Source organism: Anopheles arabiensis, chromosome 2, assembly GCF_016920715.1.
Source record: "Anopheles arabiensis isolate DONGOLA chromosome 2, AaraD3, whole genome shotgun sequence".
NCBI classification, from domain to species: domain Eukaryota; kingdom Metazoa; phylum Arthropoda; class Insecta; order Diptera; family Culicidae; genus Anopheles; species Anopheles arabiensis.
The window spans coordinates 47,920,888-47,937,221 of NC_053517.1; the positions used below are offsets into that span (position 1 = coordinate 47,920,888).

Sequence of the window (16,334 nt, forward strand, 5' to 3'; positions counted from 1 at the left end):
TGGGGATAAGGAAATGTTTCGTTAATCCAGCGCACAAATTCAATTAGCGCGACCTCAGGGTGCAATCTATCTGTAAAACTTGGATGGCATTTACTCTTCGTGGATCGGGACACTTCTAAACCAAATCATTAAAGTAAAACACATTTCAACAAGAATTGTAAAACGTAATAGTGTCTCTGTTTTGCTTGCCTGCTCCATAAACCATTTCCCTTAATAACGGACACGTTTCGAGGCCGGTTGTATCAGCATAATCCAAATTGAATGATAGTTGTACTTACGATAAAAGCACTGTGCCACACATCCTCTGCACTAAATGATGAATAACAACATTCTGCATTCGGTAGCAGGGATAACAAGAAAAAATGTGCCAAAATGTTGCACTGGTGCACTTCAACCACAACTCTGCAGAACGTAGCATAGGAGGATTCATTTTAGGGTAGGTAAGTTGCCAACGCTACTAGCGTTCTGGGGGTGGGTGTTTTTTTTTCTTTTTCGTCATGTTCTTCGATTCCGCCGCCGAGAGCGAAACAGATCCACCACCAGCTGCACTCGGATGCAACAGTGCAACCGGAAATAATGGTCATGTTCTTGCGCGCTCGTGGAGGTTCGGTGTTCATCTAGATCGAAATGCTCGCTCGGTCGGTCGGTCGGTCGGTCGGTATCTTCTGCTCCCGGGAGGATTTTATGGAGCAGAAGAGGACGATAGGTATTTTATTAAAAGAATTATATCAACGAGCAGGTTGCAGCACGCTGCACTTGTGCACTGTGTGTTGCACTAATGCACCACACACCGCAATGCAATCGAATATGTACGCGATGTACATCGAGGCTGGATGCAAACACCATGCGCTGTGGATTAGGTACAGGAAAATGGCCCTTTTGAAAATTGGAGTAATGGTTTCGTGATATGCGAAAGATGTAATAGTATAGCCTGGATGCTGTAGCGTGATTTGCTACAGCAGCAGAGGGTAATTTGTTCAACAGTGAAACCTGTTGCAACAACGATTATGTTATTGATACGGTTTTAGCATAACTATTTGTACAATTAATACTGGCTCGCAACGCGTGTCACTGGGTTTCCTAGCCGAGAAGATTCACGAACAGACGCCATAACTTTTGGAGGACCCATGCATTACACAGCACGCGACACTGGTGATAAATCGTAAAGAATCTTCTTTTGTGTGCGGGTTACTTTCTACTAGAATGCATTCTAAGGACGCGTTATGCTACCAGTATCACATTAATAGCGAATACCGAATGCAGCCCTAGCGAATGCGCATTTATTCTTGGTGATATGGGCCATTTCTCCATTTGCTGCTGTTGCGCCCGGTAAATTGCGAGAGATGTCATCTCCGCTGGGCTGCTGCTGTGCTGTGTGAGTATGTTTTGCGGCTTTGGAGTCGTTCTACCTCCGCACCTCACCGTACCGTGTTACAGGTTACAGTGTGCAGTCCGGGATGGAAAACCACTTCATAGATCAGCGCCCTCGGTGCGCTCACGTCCCGTGTGCGATGAGTTTCCACACTTTCCTAAATCCCATGCTACTACCACCCCATAACCCGGACTTGGACGACCCGTTTCGGTGTTTTTCGCGAGCCGTGAGTTTTCGGTTTCGCTCCGTGTGGAATGTAAATTATTCAAAGTCTGCCGTTGTTGTTGTGTGCTGGGGTGGCGCCTTTTTTTTTGAAGCGTCGTTTTGTTTTGTGATGCTTTTTTGTGTGTGTGGGGATTGGTGGCACTCGCAACGATCCGCAGGACTAGCAGGAGCCACCCAGCTTCCAAGGGGAAAACTTGAAAAGCATTCCAAAAGCGTCTTCATCACCGAACATTGCTGTCCGGTGTGTCGAGTTGACTCTCTCTCTCTCTCTCTCTCTCTCTCTCTCTCTCTCTCTCTCTCTCTCCCTTTGCACGGAAATTATTTCCATTTTTTCATCTTTCCACGATAATGCTGGTCCCCGTTCTCGTTTTTGACTAGCACCAGAACAAGAGAACACAATTTTCCATTCCCATGGCCATGGTTCTAGTTGGAGGAGCTTGTGTTTTTTTAGAAATGATTATAAAAATGTATACCCAGTACGGGGAGGTAACAATAACATATTTCGTGCAAATTTTGTTTCAACCGCTGCTGTCCTCGCTCTCCACAGCCAAGTGGCACGTGATGCTTCTCGCTGGACTTCATCTTCGTGAAGCTTTTGCCGTAGGGAGCTGGTGAGAGAGTGTAGTGTACGAGTAGTTGATGAAAGTTTGGTTCGGTTCCATCGGTTCAGAAGAGTGCATTATGCAGGTTTGTGCAGTTTTTGTAGTTCCTGCAGTTCCGTCTCGATGTCGGTGCGGGAGGTAGTGGTGGCCGAGGGCGGCCGCTTTGGGATCGACCAGAACCGCTGATCACGTCCAAACTGGCGTCCCTCGTCCATCGTTTCCGGCAGCTTTTGATGGAGCGTCTCCGGCAGGAAGATGGCGCTAACCGCACCGACCAGCATAATCAGGGCCATCGCCACGAACGGTAGCCGCAGGTCGCGACTAGTGCCGAGGTACACGATGTACGGTCCAACCGCACCGAACACGTTCGACACGATGATACCGAACGAGGTCCCGGTCTGCCGGAGTGACGTTGGATACAGTTCGACCGACTGCAGGTACAGGGCGAAGTAGGTGACGCAGACAAAAAACTTCACCACAATGGCCAGCATCGTCACGTACAGCTCGGTACCGGGCCGATGGATGAGCAGCACGACGGGCAGGCAGGCGAGTGTGGCCGCAAGAAAGGCCCCGCTGTTGGTAAACCGGCGCCCGAGTCGATCGCAGCACAGCTGGCCGAGCAGGTAGGCCGGCAGCTCCACCGCACCTTGCCAGAAGTTGTTCAGGAACGGGTTGCCACCCATCTGCAGACTGAGCAGGAACAGGGTAAACGTCGGTATGGTGTTGCAGATCCAGCTGAACAGCAGCAGGCCGGTCAGCTTGCTCATGTGCCACCCGCTGAAGAGGGACGCGATACCGTACGTCTTTTCGCGTTCGGGACGAGGCACGAGCGATTTCAGCTGTTGCTCGGTCAGCTCGAACGGACGCCCATTGATGGTGGCAATTTTGCGCAACTGCGCCAGACACGCGCCGTAACGTCCTTGACTTGCCAGCCAGCGCGGGGACTCGATCGCGTAGCGGGGAAAGCAGTAGAACAGTAGGCAGGGCAGCGAGGTGACGATCATGAACCAGCTCCAGTCACGCATCCACCAGAGGATGAGCGGGGCGAGACAGACGCCCGCAGTCCAGCCGACCAGCTGCCAGAGGGAAAGGGCCGCCCGGTTAGCATCTTTCGAGATTTCCATCGCGATAATCAGGGGCGACTGGAAGGAGGTGTTGGTGGAGAAGCTACCGATGAAAGCGAGCGATGCGAACAGCCAGTAGCTGTGGGCGGAAAATATGGACAGTACTCGCCCGATGGCAGCCGTCGCTATGCTGAACAGGTACACCGGCAGTCGCCCGATTCTGCAAATGTGTGTATCAAAGAATCGCAAGGGAGTTAGAGCAGCTTCTAGCTGATTTCGACCACTATCTTACCGATCACCCAGCTGGCCAAGGATAAATGTCCCGCACACTTCGGAAACGCGCACGAAAGCAAAGACATTCGTGCCGTACAGTTCCCGATCGCAGACCCAATCCTGCTCCGTCACTGGTGTACGATCGTAGTAGGTGCGATCATACTCGTATCCATACAGACAGGATACTGTCGCTGTTTTGTTCGATGGTGGCGTATAGTCGTCAGTGGTATGCTCATCATAAGAAATGTTGTACATCTCGCAGGAACTGGGCACATATTCTCCACGACTGTTATACTCCCTGGTTGAGGAAAGATAACATTGGGATTTAATAGACTTTGATCATATTTCCTCATTACTCGAAAAGTCCAACATTGCCACACCAGCTGGAGTTAGTTGACTTGATGATAAGCTATCATAATTATACCTTCTACGGTATAATCTACGTGCTTGCATGTCTTTTGTGTAACGGGCCGGTTAAGCTTTGATATTTCCAAGTGCCAAAAGAATTAAACTGTTATCTCTCATGCAGCCTAGACTCGTGATTTGTGCACTTAGTGTGTGTTGGTGTTTTGCTATTAAATATAAGGCTTTTTAAGCCTCCAACAATCTAACATCCCAAAAATAAGATAACGAAAGACTGATGGTGAAGTTTGGAATTAATTATTTTGGGAGATGCTAAACAAAGCAATTAGTATTAAAAATAAGATGATAATAAAACTGTATCATAAAACAAAGCAAAAGCCAAATTAGTGTCATAAGCTCACACTAATCTCATGAACACCTCGTGCTCTCGGGCATTCCAATCAACTCACATTGGATACACAGTTCCATTCCACTGATCGCTGCCCGTAGCGTTGAGCATTTCGTTGTCCGTGACCGCTATACGACACCTGTGGTCCGGGACGGCCAGCACGAGCAACACATTCACCACACACATCGCGAAAAACAGTACCGCGATCACGTTAAAGATGATGTTGTACCGGCGCTGAAACGGACCATCGTTGCCGATTGATTCCATGATCCGATCGAACGCAGCATCTGCTCCAGCATTTTCGCTTTCGTCAGATGTCATTTTGTCTCTTTCTTCTTTCCCTCCGCCAATGCCGTATACCGAGATCCGTGAGCAAGATCGAGATCTGCCTGTAATTGAGGCGAACGCGCTGCCAACATCCGAACAAACGCGTGAGAAACGGTCTCTTTAGCAGCACATGGTATCACTAACATTTGCACTGATATCACACGGTACACGGCTGGTACGTCGTTACCTTATCACACATCATTAACTTCTGGCTAGTCTCGCGCAAGCCTACCGCTAGATATGGGATACGGGACTGTCTCCCTCGAGGGTCGGACTGCAGTGTCAGCTCCTCTGGTACGCTGTCATCGTGAGACGTTGTTGTCGCCGTCTATGCATTCAGTAAAAAGACGTCACCCGATTGAGAGACGCTCGCACCGAAACCTGTAGTTGTAACATCTGTAACTGTTTGGGTGTGAGCGAGGGAACGGCTCATGAACCAGCGCAGTGCATCGGCGGCGTGAACGCTGGCCGAGGGTTGTGATAAATACATTTCAACCGATTAGTGTTGGTGTTGGTGCAATAACATATCTGTGTTTTGTGTGTGTATGTGTTACCATGGGCGTACCATGATTGTGTTTTGGTTCGTTTGTTTGTTTGTTGCTCTGTTTTAAGCAAGCCACTTACACGGTCGACTGCGCTCAGCTGCAACAGATGATGGCAATGCACTCGGTGCGCTGAGCGTAGTGATGGCCTGAATGGCTCAGTTGAAAGATCTATATTGGAATTTATTTCATTAAGCACTATCTAAGATGTTTCGAATCGTAACAGTTTATTGTCGGCAAAATTGCATTACTTTGTATCAAAACCAATTGATCTGTTTAATGTTAGGAATATTAAATAAACAGTTAACAATTAAGCATGTTACAATTTTGAGCAATTATAAATTATCACATGCGATACCAGTCAGTTCATTCACAGTTCAACCGTTCAAATAGAAGTAAAATGTAGTAATAACTTGCTATCAAAATTAACAAATTACTATTTTGTTATCTCAAAGAACAATCCTTTTCTTAATGTACTCATAATTATTATGATAGAAAATATTCTTTACAGCACTAACTCGATGTGATCAACACATTTCTGGAAGCATGGTGTAATATGATCTAAACTAGCTAGAGTAATCTAATATATAATGTAAAACGAATGAAACATATGCAATAAACACAACACAAGTCGATAATGAAGAATCAAAGATTAACAATGGAGAAAGCGGTAGCGATTTCAAGGTAGCAATAGATATGAATTATGAAAATGGTTTCATGATTGAGTTTACTACTTGTCGAGCTGCTAAGCACTTTTTCAGCAACATTTTAGTTTTTAACAAGAAACATAACTATTATCACTAACTTTCGTGTAATTTTGTAAGTAGGGGCTGTTTTAGTCACTTTATGATTTATTTGATATGATTCTGACTGAATGTAACAGTTTCAAAGCTTTGGTAATAGTTTTTAATATTTAATCAAAACGGAAATTATTTTGCAATTTACAATTGATGTGTCAAATCAGTACAATTTCCTCAAAGAGTTGTCAAATTTAGAAATCCGCGTATCTCCGAATCCGCGTATAAGAGGTACCGTGTATCTCGGGGACCGCCTGTATATATTTTTACTCTTATTATTTTCATACTTTTAAATCCTTACCTCTCGTCGTTATCTGTAATTCGCAACAGTCAGGGCTGCTTCCGAAAGTCAACAACGAAAAGTAGAACTCTTACTAAAGTACGCTAAATTATTCTGCACGTGATTTTGAATGCCGCATACAGCTGATAGTCTGAAAGTAGATTTCCAGTTGCAAGAAATGCAAAACATACCTGTAAATGCAAAATTCATTTAAACAACAAAAGCGGAAACTTCCAACGGTCACGTAATTCGCTCAGGGCACCGAAAAAGCACACAGTGACCAAAATTGGCGAATAAAGAATCAACTACGAAAACATCTCCTTTCTTCCAGGTCGCCAAAAATGTTCCTGAAGCGTAATGGCTTACTACTAACTACTGCTGCTACTGGGTGATAAAAAAGTAAACCAATAAATTGTCGCATTTAATCTGTCGCCGATTCAACGCCGTTTCCATCAGCCAACAGGGGGAGGATGGAGTCCCCACGCACCAATGTCCAGAATGTGGAAATCGTGGAAAAGTTAAAACAAATACCGAAGGAAAATATTCTTAAGCATCCGTAGGTGGTTCACAAAGAGGACGACAGAAAGACAACCAATGCTGAATTCTTGGCAACCATTCCGGTTGACAAGAAACCTCGGAAGAGAATGGCTGGGGTTGGCAGGACGCCTCTGGGCAGCCGGTACCGAACGGTCGCAACGGTGACATGTGACACCGGTCGTGGCGTCCGTGTCCGATTCTGTTTGGAATTGCTTCTTTCATGAGACGATCGGGATTTGTGGGAATTTTCTTCAACACAAACACCTTCCGCTGGTTAGCTGCTATCCATTTCCTTTCCAACAGCACCCGAACCCCTAGATGGAATTGGAATTTAAGGGTTGAAACAGTAGTCGGTTGGGTTTCGTTCGGTAGAGTGCTTTGCTTTGGCATCGTTCAACCGCTGCATCCTTGTACAGTTTGAAAGAAAAGTGCAGTATGATCCTGTCTGGGCGTGTGTATGCTCCCGATGATGACGACAGCTTCAGTGTGAGGGAACAAGTGTGAGGTAGAGGGAAAGTGTATGTCAGTCGCTTTTTAGTTCTTAAAATGCAATAAAAACAAATTTAATTGTACATGCTGACAGATTCTTCCCAGCCGGAAAGAGCACGCAAGCTGAAGCGTGTTTATCCTTACAAGCCATATCGTCCCTTGGTTTAGAAGGAAAAGAAGGAAAAGGAGAGAAATGAAAAGGTTGAGCGGAGGATGGGGTGGCAAATAAGTTTCACTACCATCCTTCACCAGCTTCCTCTTTGTGAGGGTAGGGAAGAAGTTAAACTCATCCCAACTCATGTTGGGCGATCGTATGCGCTAACTTCACCGGCAGCCGGGTAAATGTACTATTAAAAGCTAAAAACTTTTGTCCCTTTTTCACCACTCACTTCCCATGTCGCACAGAATGAACTAGAATGACACTAGAATGGCAATACGGCTGCCAGTTGCTTTTGGCACCATCAAAATATCCCCCGTCGTCTGAACTATTTTGTGAGCACAGTGAACAGTTTGCGTTAGTCCCGTGTTTTGTGTTTTACGGGAGCTAAAGCACAAACAACCCTCGGGCGGCACTTGGCCCTCATTAAATGGTCGATTAAAAGAAGGAAACAAAAAAACAGCATACCAACCCCCGTTTTTATTTGATGCATCGGATTATGTTTAACATAAATAAGAGCACACTACCCAGCATCCTCACACCGACGGTTGTTTTGAGCTTAGCTGGAGGGGTTACTTTTATTGCGTATGTGGAGTCCTGTTGGTTGCTGCAGGGCGGCTTAAGTAGAAACAATCACATAAACGTGCGGCGCTGTGTCTTAATTTGAGGAACGCATCTGTTTGCCTCTTTCTCACTGCCCATTTGAATGCGCCGGTCTCTGAATACGATGCAAAACATTTACTGTCAAAATCAGACGAGATGAGTCCCTTTGCTTGCTATTTGTTTTTCCTTCGTGTAGTTGATACACATCTTGTTCATCTTTCCCGCTTGTACTAATGTGGCAATGTGGGAACGTGTGGGAATCATATGTGGCCTGCTGAAGTGTGCCCCAACAGTAAAGTAAAGCTCCAATGGAAGAATACACCATATACAAAAAAAGAGAAAGGACATTCGTATGCAAACACACGTCTATTAGGAAAACGTAGACATTTCGGGACGCGGCGTACCCATCTCGGTCCCATTTGGTGCTGTACTTTACAATTTTCGTGCTTGATTTGGGTGTGCAAAAGTAATTAAAAATGCTGCCGACCCTCTTTTTTTTCTTATTTTGGTGTGCGCTGGGTGGGATGATCCTTCCTTCCTTTTGCCCTTTTCAATGTTTATGACGCTGGAATGAGGGGCTCACAAAGCGGCATGCGGTGGGTTCGTCACAAAGGTGAACACTGCTGTATACCTTCCATTGCCTCGTACAAAGTGTCGGGGGGAACATCAAACGAGGAGGAAAAAAAAACGACAATTGTAAGGAAAGCGTCCCCTTCCCCAAAAAAAAACACCGTGTTCTTGGCAGACAGCCGGTAAATTTTGTGTGTGTATGTCAGGTTCACATTAAACCATCTAAGCATAAGCGTACGGATAATAATATCGCAATGCCTATCGCCATGTCTACGATCTTTCTCGGGTGGATATTACAAAGCTGAGAGTAAGCCTGCCAGACACAACCCAGCCGAATTGCGGCAGGAAATCTTCATCCTGCGTGCGTCAAATTATTTCTCCCAACGCCCAGATTTTGGGGCGATTAGCGTTGTTTTATTTTTCTAACGCACAGCTTGCACTGAGGCGCGAGTGTGAATTCGGCATGCGTCGTCATTAGTTGTGTGGGAAAGCTGCTTACCGCTAAGATGGCGAATAATTGGGACGCAAAACCGGAGGATACGGCGTTACAATTTTGTCACCGTGCTGGGTTTTGCGCCAAATCCCAAGCTTTATTACCATGGGGGTTAGCTCGATAGAATTGTATAACATTCTGCAATGCTTACCGTCGCAGCATTTGCTTAAGCTCCCACGGCACCTTATCGTGGATGCGATTTACGTGCGGTGTTGCTAAGAAGGGCCTACCGCGCGTGATCCGCAGAAGGTGTGATCCGTCTAGTCGGAGCAATTATTTTTAATTTAATTACAACAAAATGATTTCTGTCTGACGTCTGATCTATCCGTGCGGGACTAGGGCGATATGATGTAGTGTGCGACTTATGCGGCTGAGCAAGCGTGCTTGTTATTTTTTAAGTACAAACGGTCGGTGTAATGATGACACTAGGCATCACTGTACAGAATACTAAGGATCTCGGTACCGTTCTCATGTAGTATGGCAACACTATGCAATAGTTGGTGTTTAATGAGTTGGGGAAGATAAGGCGTGAGTTCTCATACAACACATGGCGCTGCACCAGACTAGACATCTGTTTGATATCGCGGAAGTCATAATGAGGAGATCTTAAAGTGGGATTTAGAGACGGATTAATATAATGTCGATTTGGTTTGCCAAATAGTGTCTGAACAGAAATATCAGTAAAATATTTTAGTCTTTGATGTTGGCTCTAAACGATAAAACACGGTTTTGCCTCTTAAAATAATAGTAAAGTGTAGATTTACGGGGAGGAAAAAAATGATGATTTGCTGGTCTGTGAGCCGGCAAAAATATTACAATATAATAGTCCTTTCTTCTATGTCCCTAATGAGCTTCCGCTTTGACAGTTTCTCTGTTAGCCAAACCACAGCAGCATACCAATTACGTGACAAATAATGCCAATCTTTGGCCAGTTTGCAACAGGCGGAAAGATTCACACTTATCTTACATGTGTGTATGGTGCAATCTCAACACCAACCAAACATTCCCGAAAGACAAACCAAACCAAAAGTGCCAAGAAAGGTGAACAAAAAAAAAATCGTCAGCAGTTTTATTCCCCATTTCCGCATGTCCCCTTCTTCGTAGCTGTTCACATCATTAGCTAAGTGCGGGTATGTGGTGTCCGTTTCGATGTGTTTGGTTTCGACAACTTTGTCCTGGCAGGTACGTTGGTTTCAGTGTCGCCTAACGAGGCACGTCGGTGCAGGAAGTTAGCCAGAAGTTCGATTGTGCGGCTTTGACACCTTTTTGTGTACGACTGTAGTGTCTGTTGTGGCTTAACAGAGGCGCCAAAGTTTTGTCTGTGACACACGGTGAACATAAAGAAAATTTGCTACATTTTGTGAAAGCAGTAAAGATGCTAGGCTAAACCATAAAAAAGAAATAAATAAAAGTAAAATTATAATTGTGGCTCATTTTTCTTCTTTTTTTATCTAAGATAATACTTGCTTGGTGTGTAAGATTTTTAAATCTTTATACGTTGTAGATTTGTTAAAGAATAAGGTATAATTCATATTGAAAACATTGAAACATTGAAAGCATAAGTTAACGTTAACTTAACTAATATTTTGTCATATTTAAATGTTTATTTTTTCTTTAATTTTAATACTAAACAAATGCAAGTCAATGAAACAACAGCGTGTAGTAGAGTCTATTTCAAAAGCTTAGCTTTAAAATCTTTTCCCTTCTCTGTGTTCCACAGTACAGCGCTCAACTCACAGGTGTAAGTAGATCTCGTTTCAAGCACGTTCATATGACTCTTGGGGTTTTGTGTGTAGAAAGATTAGCTTGCCGGTGCCACAACGTACCACCTACCAGAGTTTTTAACACGTTATTCATTTGCGGTTTGAGTTGCTGTCAGAAACCGTTCGGCCGCCCAACGCCGAAGCTCAAAGCAAAAGTCTTATGCAAAAGGGATGAGAACGTGAGACCACGTGGCACGTACCATGCGCCTCCATCGTATATAACCGAACGGCGGGTTATATGTGGCCGGGCAGCAGCGGGACGGTGCATCCCGTCGAGAGTGCATTTATATACTCAACACGTCGCTGTGGGCTCTTTCTCCGATTTAGCTGCAAGCTGCAAGACAGTGCAGCTGAGTTTATATTTACAATTATTAATCTTTTCAATGCTTGACTTATACAAAATGTGAACTTATTTTGAAGTAACGTAAGAACAGAAAAAGAAACACACAACCATCTGTTAGGTTTGAGCGATTCAAGTTGGAGAAGGGAAGTATTATTACTGTTATGTATATTGTTGTATTATCCGACCAGGATATCGTTAACTACACCGTACTCTCTGATTCGAAATCGAAAATGCGTTACTCGTACTCGTAAGCTAGATAAGAGCGGGAGAATGCCCGAGGAAGCGATCCCTTTCCCACAAACTTGTACCCGGCGCCGGAAACTTTCTGCTTTTTAAATAATAAATTAACTTGAAACTCATTATGAATTTAAATAAATTACATTCCTCTCCCTCCCGCAGTTCCACCCACACGCTTCGATGCAACAATTCTGGCCGCCCTGACCTAGGAGCCCCGGATGGTAAACGCAGCCTGGGAGGGTAACTCCGATGGCAATGGGCGCATCATGAACCGGAATCTCCCGTAGCAGGAAGTGAAACTATGAAACTGGCATTAAAATCTTTTAACTTTTGCCCACTTACTCTTCCTAGGGGCCGCAGGGGTTTTCCCTAACTGTTCAACTTCCAGGGCGATTGGCGGTGGGTGGGTGGTCGCGGTCATTGGTGGTCAGGGGGCAGAGATGGTTAGTTGGTTGAAAGCGCAGCTTCCGGTGTTTGGTAAAGATAGTAAGAAAGCAAAACTAGGCTTTTTTTGGGGACGCTATCTATTCAAGGCTTGCTATTTGTTAGTGTTTTGTAAAAAAGAGCATAAATGTAATTCGGTACAATGGTAAGAGAGAGAAAGAGAGATATATATGTAGAGATAGAAGAGATATGCCAATATAGAGAAGAAGAGATAAATAGAGGGAAAGAGAGAACGAGGGAGAGAGAAAGGGAGAGAGAGAAAGTGAGAGAGAAAGGGAGAGAGAGAAAGAAAGAGAGAGAGAGAAAGAGAGAGGGAGAAAGATAAATAAAGCATGAAAGAGAGATATTATTATTTTAGTTCAATTGCCTTTCTCTTATTTCGGAAATTTGAATTTGAAACGATGAGCTGGAATGAATGTTTCGTTACTGATAAATATTGCATTTTGTGGGAATAACATTGCAAATCATGCCACAAACTTTTTTATGTTTTATTTTATTTTTATTTTATTTTATTTTTTTTTTTTAGAAAAACGGCCAGCTCATGATTGGTGGTTTTGTTTGTTAACTTTTATGTTTTTTGATAACTTGGTTTGAAATTTGATCAACGTTAGAGTTGTGTCATGTGATGTTACATTCTTTGTTATTCATTGTTCTTTGCTTGTTTGGGTATCATGTTGCATGCTTACCTTAATTAATAAACAGTCTGTGCAATGTATCTTTCATTCTTGTTACAAGGAAGTTATTTGATACTAAGTAGCTTAGTTCATAATTGTTTCAAGGCGATTTATCTTTCAATGCTATGACGAAATAAGCGAACGTGTTAAAGATATCGTTGAATCAAGCCGAATTATTGAAGCATAACATGAAAAGAACGAACAGGATACAAAACCATGCATTAATTCATGGTCATAAAATCTATGTATTCTACGTAATATAGTTTGTATATATTGTGTCTGTATCTAACGTGTTAAAATTGTTATTTTTCTATCCAACACGTAAAACTATTTTAATCTTACCACATCAATCACACATTACGGATATAATGAACCCATTACGGTGATGACATGCGAATACGTTAAAATAGCAGGCTATTTTGATTTAAACGAAACGTCTCAACCATTAAAGGGAATCGAAAGAACTACAAATAAGGACAATACAAGTAATTTGTTTATTAAAACATGCAACATAAGTAAAGAAATGATGTTTTATCCAATCAGCATTTTCTTTTTTTTTGTTTTTTTTGTTTTTTTTTTTTTGTTTTTTGTTTTGGCACAACAACCGCTGTCGGCCTGTCAGCTGTCTGCATTGTATAGCAGTTTTCGAGCAGCTATCTAAGTGGGTATACTATACAGGTAGGCATATCCCAAGGTGTATGAATTTAGAAGGCTGGTTTTTATCACTTCTGTTTCTGAATGAAGTTTTAAAGAGTGCTTTGAGTATACGTCAAGCCTCCAGACAGCTTGTTTGAGCAAAAGTTTTCACCCGTCCTGTCAAAAAATGATATTCAAATTTGATTATAAAAACAGACTATTGTTACCTGAACTACATACACTTTGATTCTAGATCAAGGTGTTATAAATGACAAGGTGAAGTTGTTCAGAGCAAAATGACATTTCTCGACTTGACACATCTCTTCCTGGGGCTCCGGTATAAAAATCGCGGAGGGCTGGTGCGGGGTAATGAAATTTGTATGCAGAGAGTGACAGATGTCCCCCACAATGTCGCCCAGCAAAAGCGGTAAAAATCAACCTTCTAAATACATTATCCTTGTTCTAGATTCCACCACCTGATATCTTTAATGCACCTTGAGATAAATGAAAACACCATCTTCGTTTGCCATTTCTTCGAGCAGATACTCGAATTTAATTCTAGCTTTGAGTCTAAAATAATCTAGATTGAATACCGCGTGTGTGTGCGGTTTTGTATGGAGTGTTTACATGATTTCAGCCTCCAACTATCAAACTCCATACAAAAAAAACTGACTAGAATCGTGAAGGGCCCTTTGACAGTTTTTTGAGCAAATTGTATTGATTTGTCACGTCAATTACAAAATGCCAAATAATTTCCCTTTTGATCAAATGTTAAAAAAACTATTTCAAAAGGATGAAAACTGTCATATAAATCAGAATCAGAATCTTATGAAATAATTATTTAAGTGGCTAGAACCACCCCCTACTTGCAAAATTATTAAAAAATAGTGATATTTTGGCTGGAAATTATAACTTGGCTGGCCGAAATTCAAGATACGCGGTATTTTGCGGCCGTTTTTGGTCCCCATTATCCGTGTATCTCGGGGACAGCCTGTAATTTAAAACCCAGCCTGAAAATGTGAAAAGCTCATACGCTATACCACAAGATCATAAGCTTCGATCAATTATACTTATATAGAACTTATTTCGTGTTTTAATTATTATACATTTCTTTCATCATTACCTTAATAAACATTGAATGTGCCTTTTAGACCTTCCTCTCAATGAAGCATAAGGGAAACATAACATAAAAGTGGCAAAAAACGTTCTTAACACCATTTTGTTAAATAAAAAAAATAGGATAACGAGGATTTCTCTCACTACAGCAGCGAGAGAGAAAAATGAACACGGTGCAAACTGGTTTCTGTTTTTCCACCCACCGCCAATGCTTTAACTCCGGGTGTATATTTCATAAAAATTCAAAATTCAATTTCACGCTTTTTGATCATTTAAAATTCATAAAATACTGCTGTTTTTTGGGGGGGATTCTTTTTTCGTCGTTAACGCGCTCTTCCGCGCGCCCGTGTATGTGTGTGGTTTGGAGTTTTTCACTTATTTTGGCAACGGTGGTGCACGGAGACTGTTGGGCCCTTCCGCGCCCCAACTGCGTTATGATTTTCGCTTGCGAAGTTAGGAGAAAAAAAGCCTCCAAAGCTACGAGAAGCATATTTGAAAGGAGGGAAAAAATCGCTGCTCAAAAGTAAAGCCCGGGGAAACATATTTGGTATGCCGCCTAGGTGGTGCAAGCTATTGTAGTGTGCGTGTAATTTTTTTATGATCCGACCAGAATGGTAAATATGCCTATAAAAGCTGTTTGCTTGTTAGAATGCAAAAAAAATGAACGTAATATGAATGTTTGTGCACAAGATACAAATGATAGAGTGTTTAGCGTTAGTATAAATAAAAGAAAGAACAGATTTGGATGAATTCAAGCAACAGGATAATGGATTTCATAGTATCGAGGGAAATAATTGCATAATACAGAGAGCAAAGTCATAATAAAAGAGACCGAAAGGAAAGACAAATCATGATTAATCTTATGGCACCACTCAAAACGAACCTTCAAGTAGTCTCATTCAACTGGCACGTAGATAAAATTGCACCTCCCCCAACAGGAGATGGTACTATAATTCACGCACAGCGAACACATTAAGCTTAATGACCAGCTGGCTGACCAAAGAGCCACTTGTCTTAATGTCTGCCCTGGCTGCATACAAAATTCAATACAAACTGCAAATTTATTCATTGCCATTTCTGCAATGTCCGGTACCATCTTCACGGCTCAGTGAATGATTTGTGTCATTTTTCTACCGCTTTTACCTAGACAGTTGACGAACAGAACCAAAAAAAGAATCAACGCCCTTCGCCGTCTGCACCATTTATTTCCCTGTTTCGGTGCAGACCGTGCTGAAAGTCGTTCAATCCTGACCGGGTACTGGCCGAGTACTGACAGCACTGGTGCAGCGCTCGGCCATGTTGACTGTGCGAAACTTTATTTTATTTTCCAGCTGAATAGACGAATAATTAGTGCTTTGTTGAACTGGTAAGAAATGAAGGGATCGTTGGCCATTTCTTTGATCCCTTTTGCACCCGGTGTGTGACGATTGAACGGTGTGTACAGTACCTCTCAGCTCAATAACCCATCCCCAACCCGCACAGTTGAACGGCCGATATGGCTTGCAGTGCCCGCTTTGTACGGAGTACGAAGTTCTTGTTGCTGGAAAGACACTGAACTTGCTAATTAGAAGCAATTATACGATTGAGAGCATCGAAAGGGTCCGCATGTTGCTGTAAAGGCGAATCGAAACGAAAAGCTAAAAGGTACACAGCACGCCATGCAAAAGGCAATCGGGACATATTGGCAAAAAGAAACCGGAAATGAGCGTAGGAAGGAAGGAAGAAAAAGAGCGAGAGAGAGAGAGAGAGAGACCGCTCAGCGAAGAAACACTCCGTACAGGAAAACCAACAAGTACAATCGAAAGTCGCCACAGGGCCAGGAGGACTTTTAGTCAGAACAAATGAATAAAAGGTACCGGTGTTGTAGAGTTCGTCATCAGTCGACCGACCGTCGATCGTGTCGATTCACTTGCTCTTGTTCACTCCGGATGACCACTAATGGTTGCAGTTTTGAAGTGGGCGGCCAGCCTTTCATCGCTTTCGCCTTGCGTTCGCTGTTGCGTTGAGCCACTCGTCCGGTGGCTTAAGGTTTTTGTACG

The 16,334-nt window shown here is 43.1% G+C and overlaps 1 protein-coding gene across 1 annotated transcript; it reads right to left on the reverse strand.

The window, feature by feature from the left end:
- Positions 1–655: 655 nt before the first annotated feature.
- Positions 656–4,998, reverse strand: LOC120894567 (carcinine transporter-like). Its single transcript, XM_040297227.1, has 3 exons — positions 4,349–4,998; positions 3,556–3,834; positions 656–3,483 (listed from the first exon to the last, which is right to left on the reverse strand). Exons 1-3 carry the CDS (start codon positions 4,606–4,608, stop codon positions 2,277–2,279), a joined length of 1,746 nt encoding a protein of 581 aa, XP_040153161.1. The 5' UTR covers positions 4,609–4,998; the 3' UTR covers positions 656–2,276.
- Between the last annotated feature and the right edge of the window lie 11,336 nt (positions 4,999–16,334).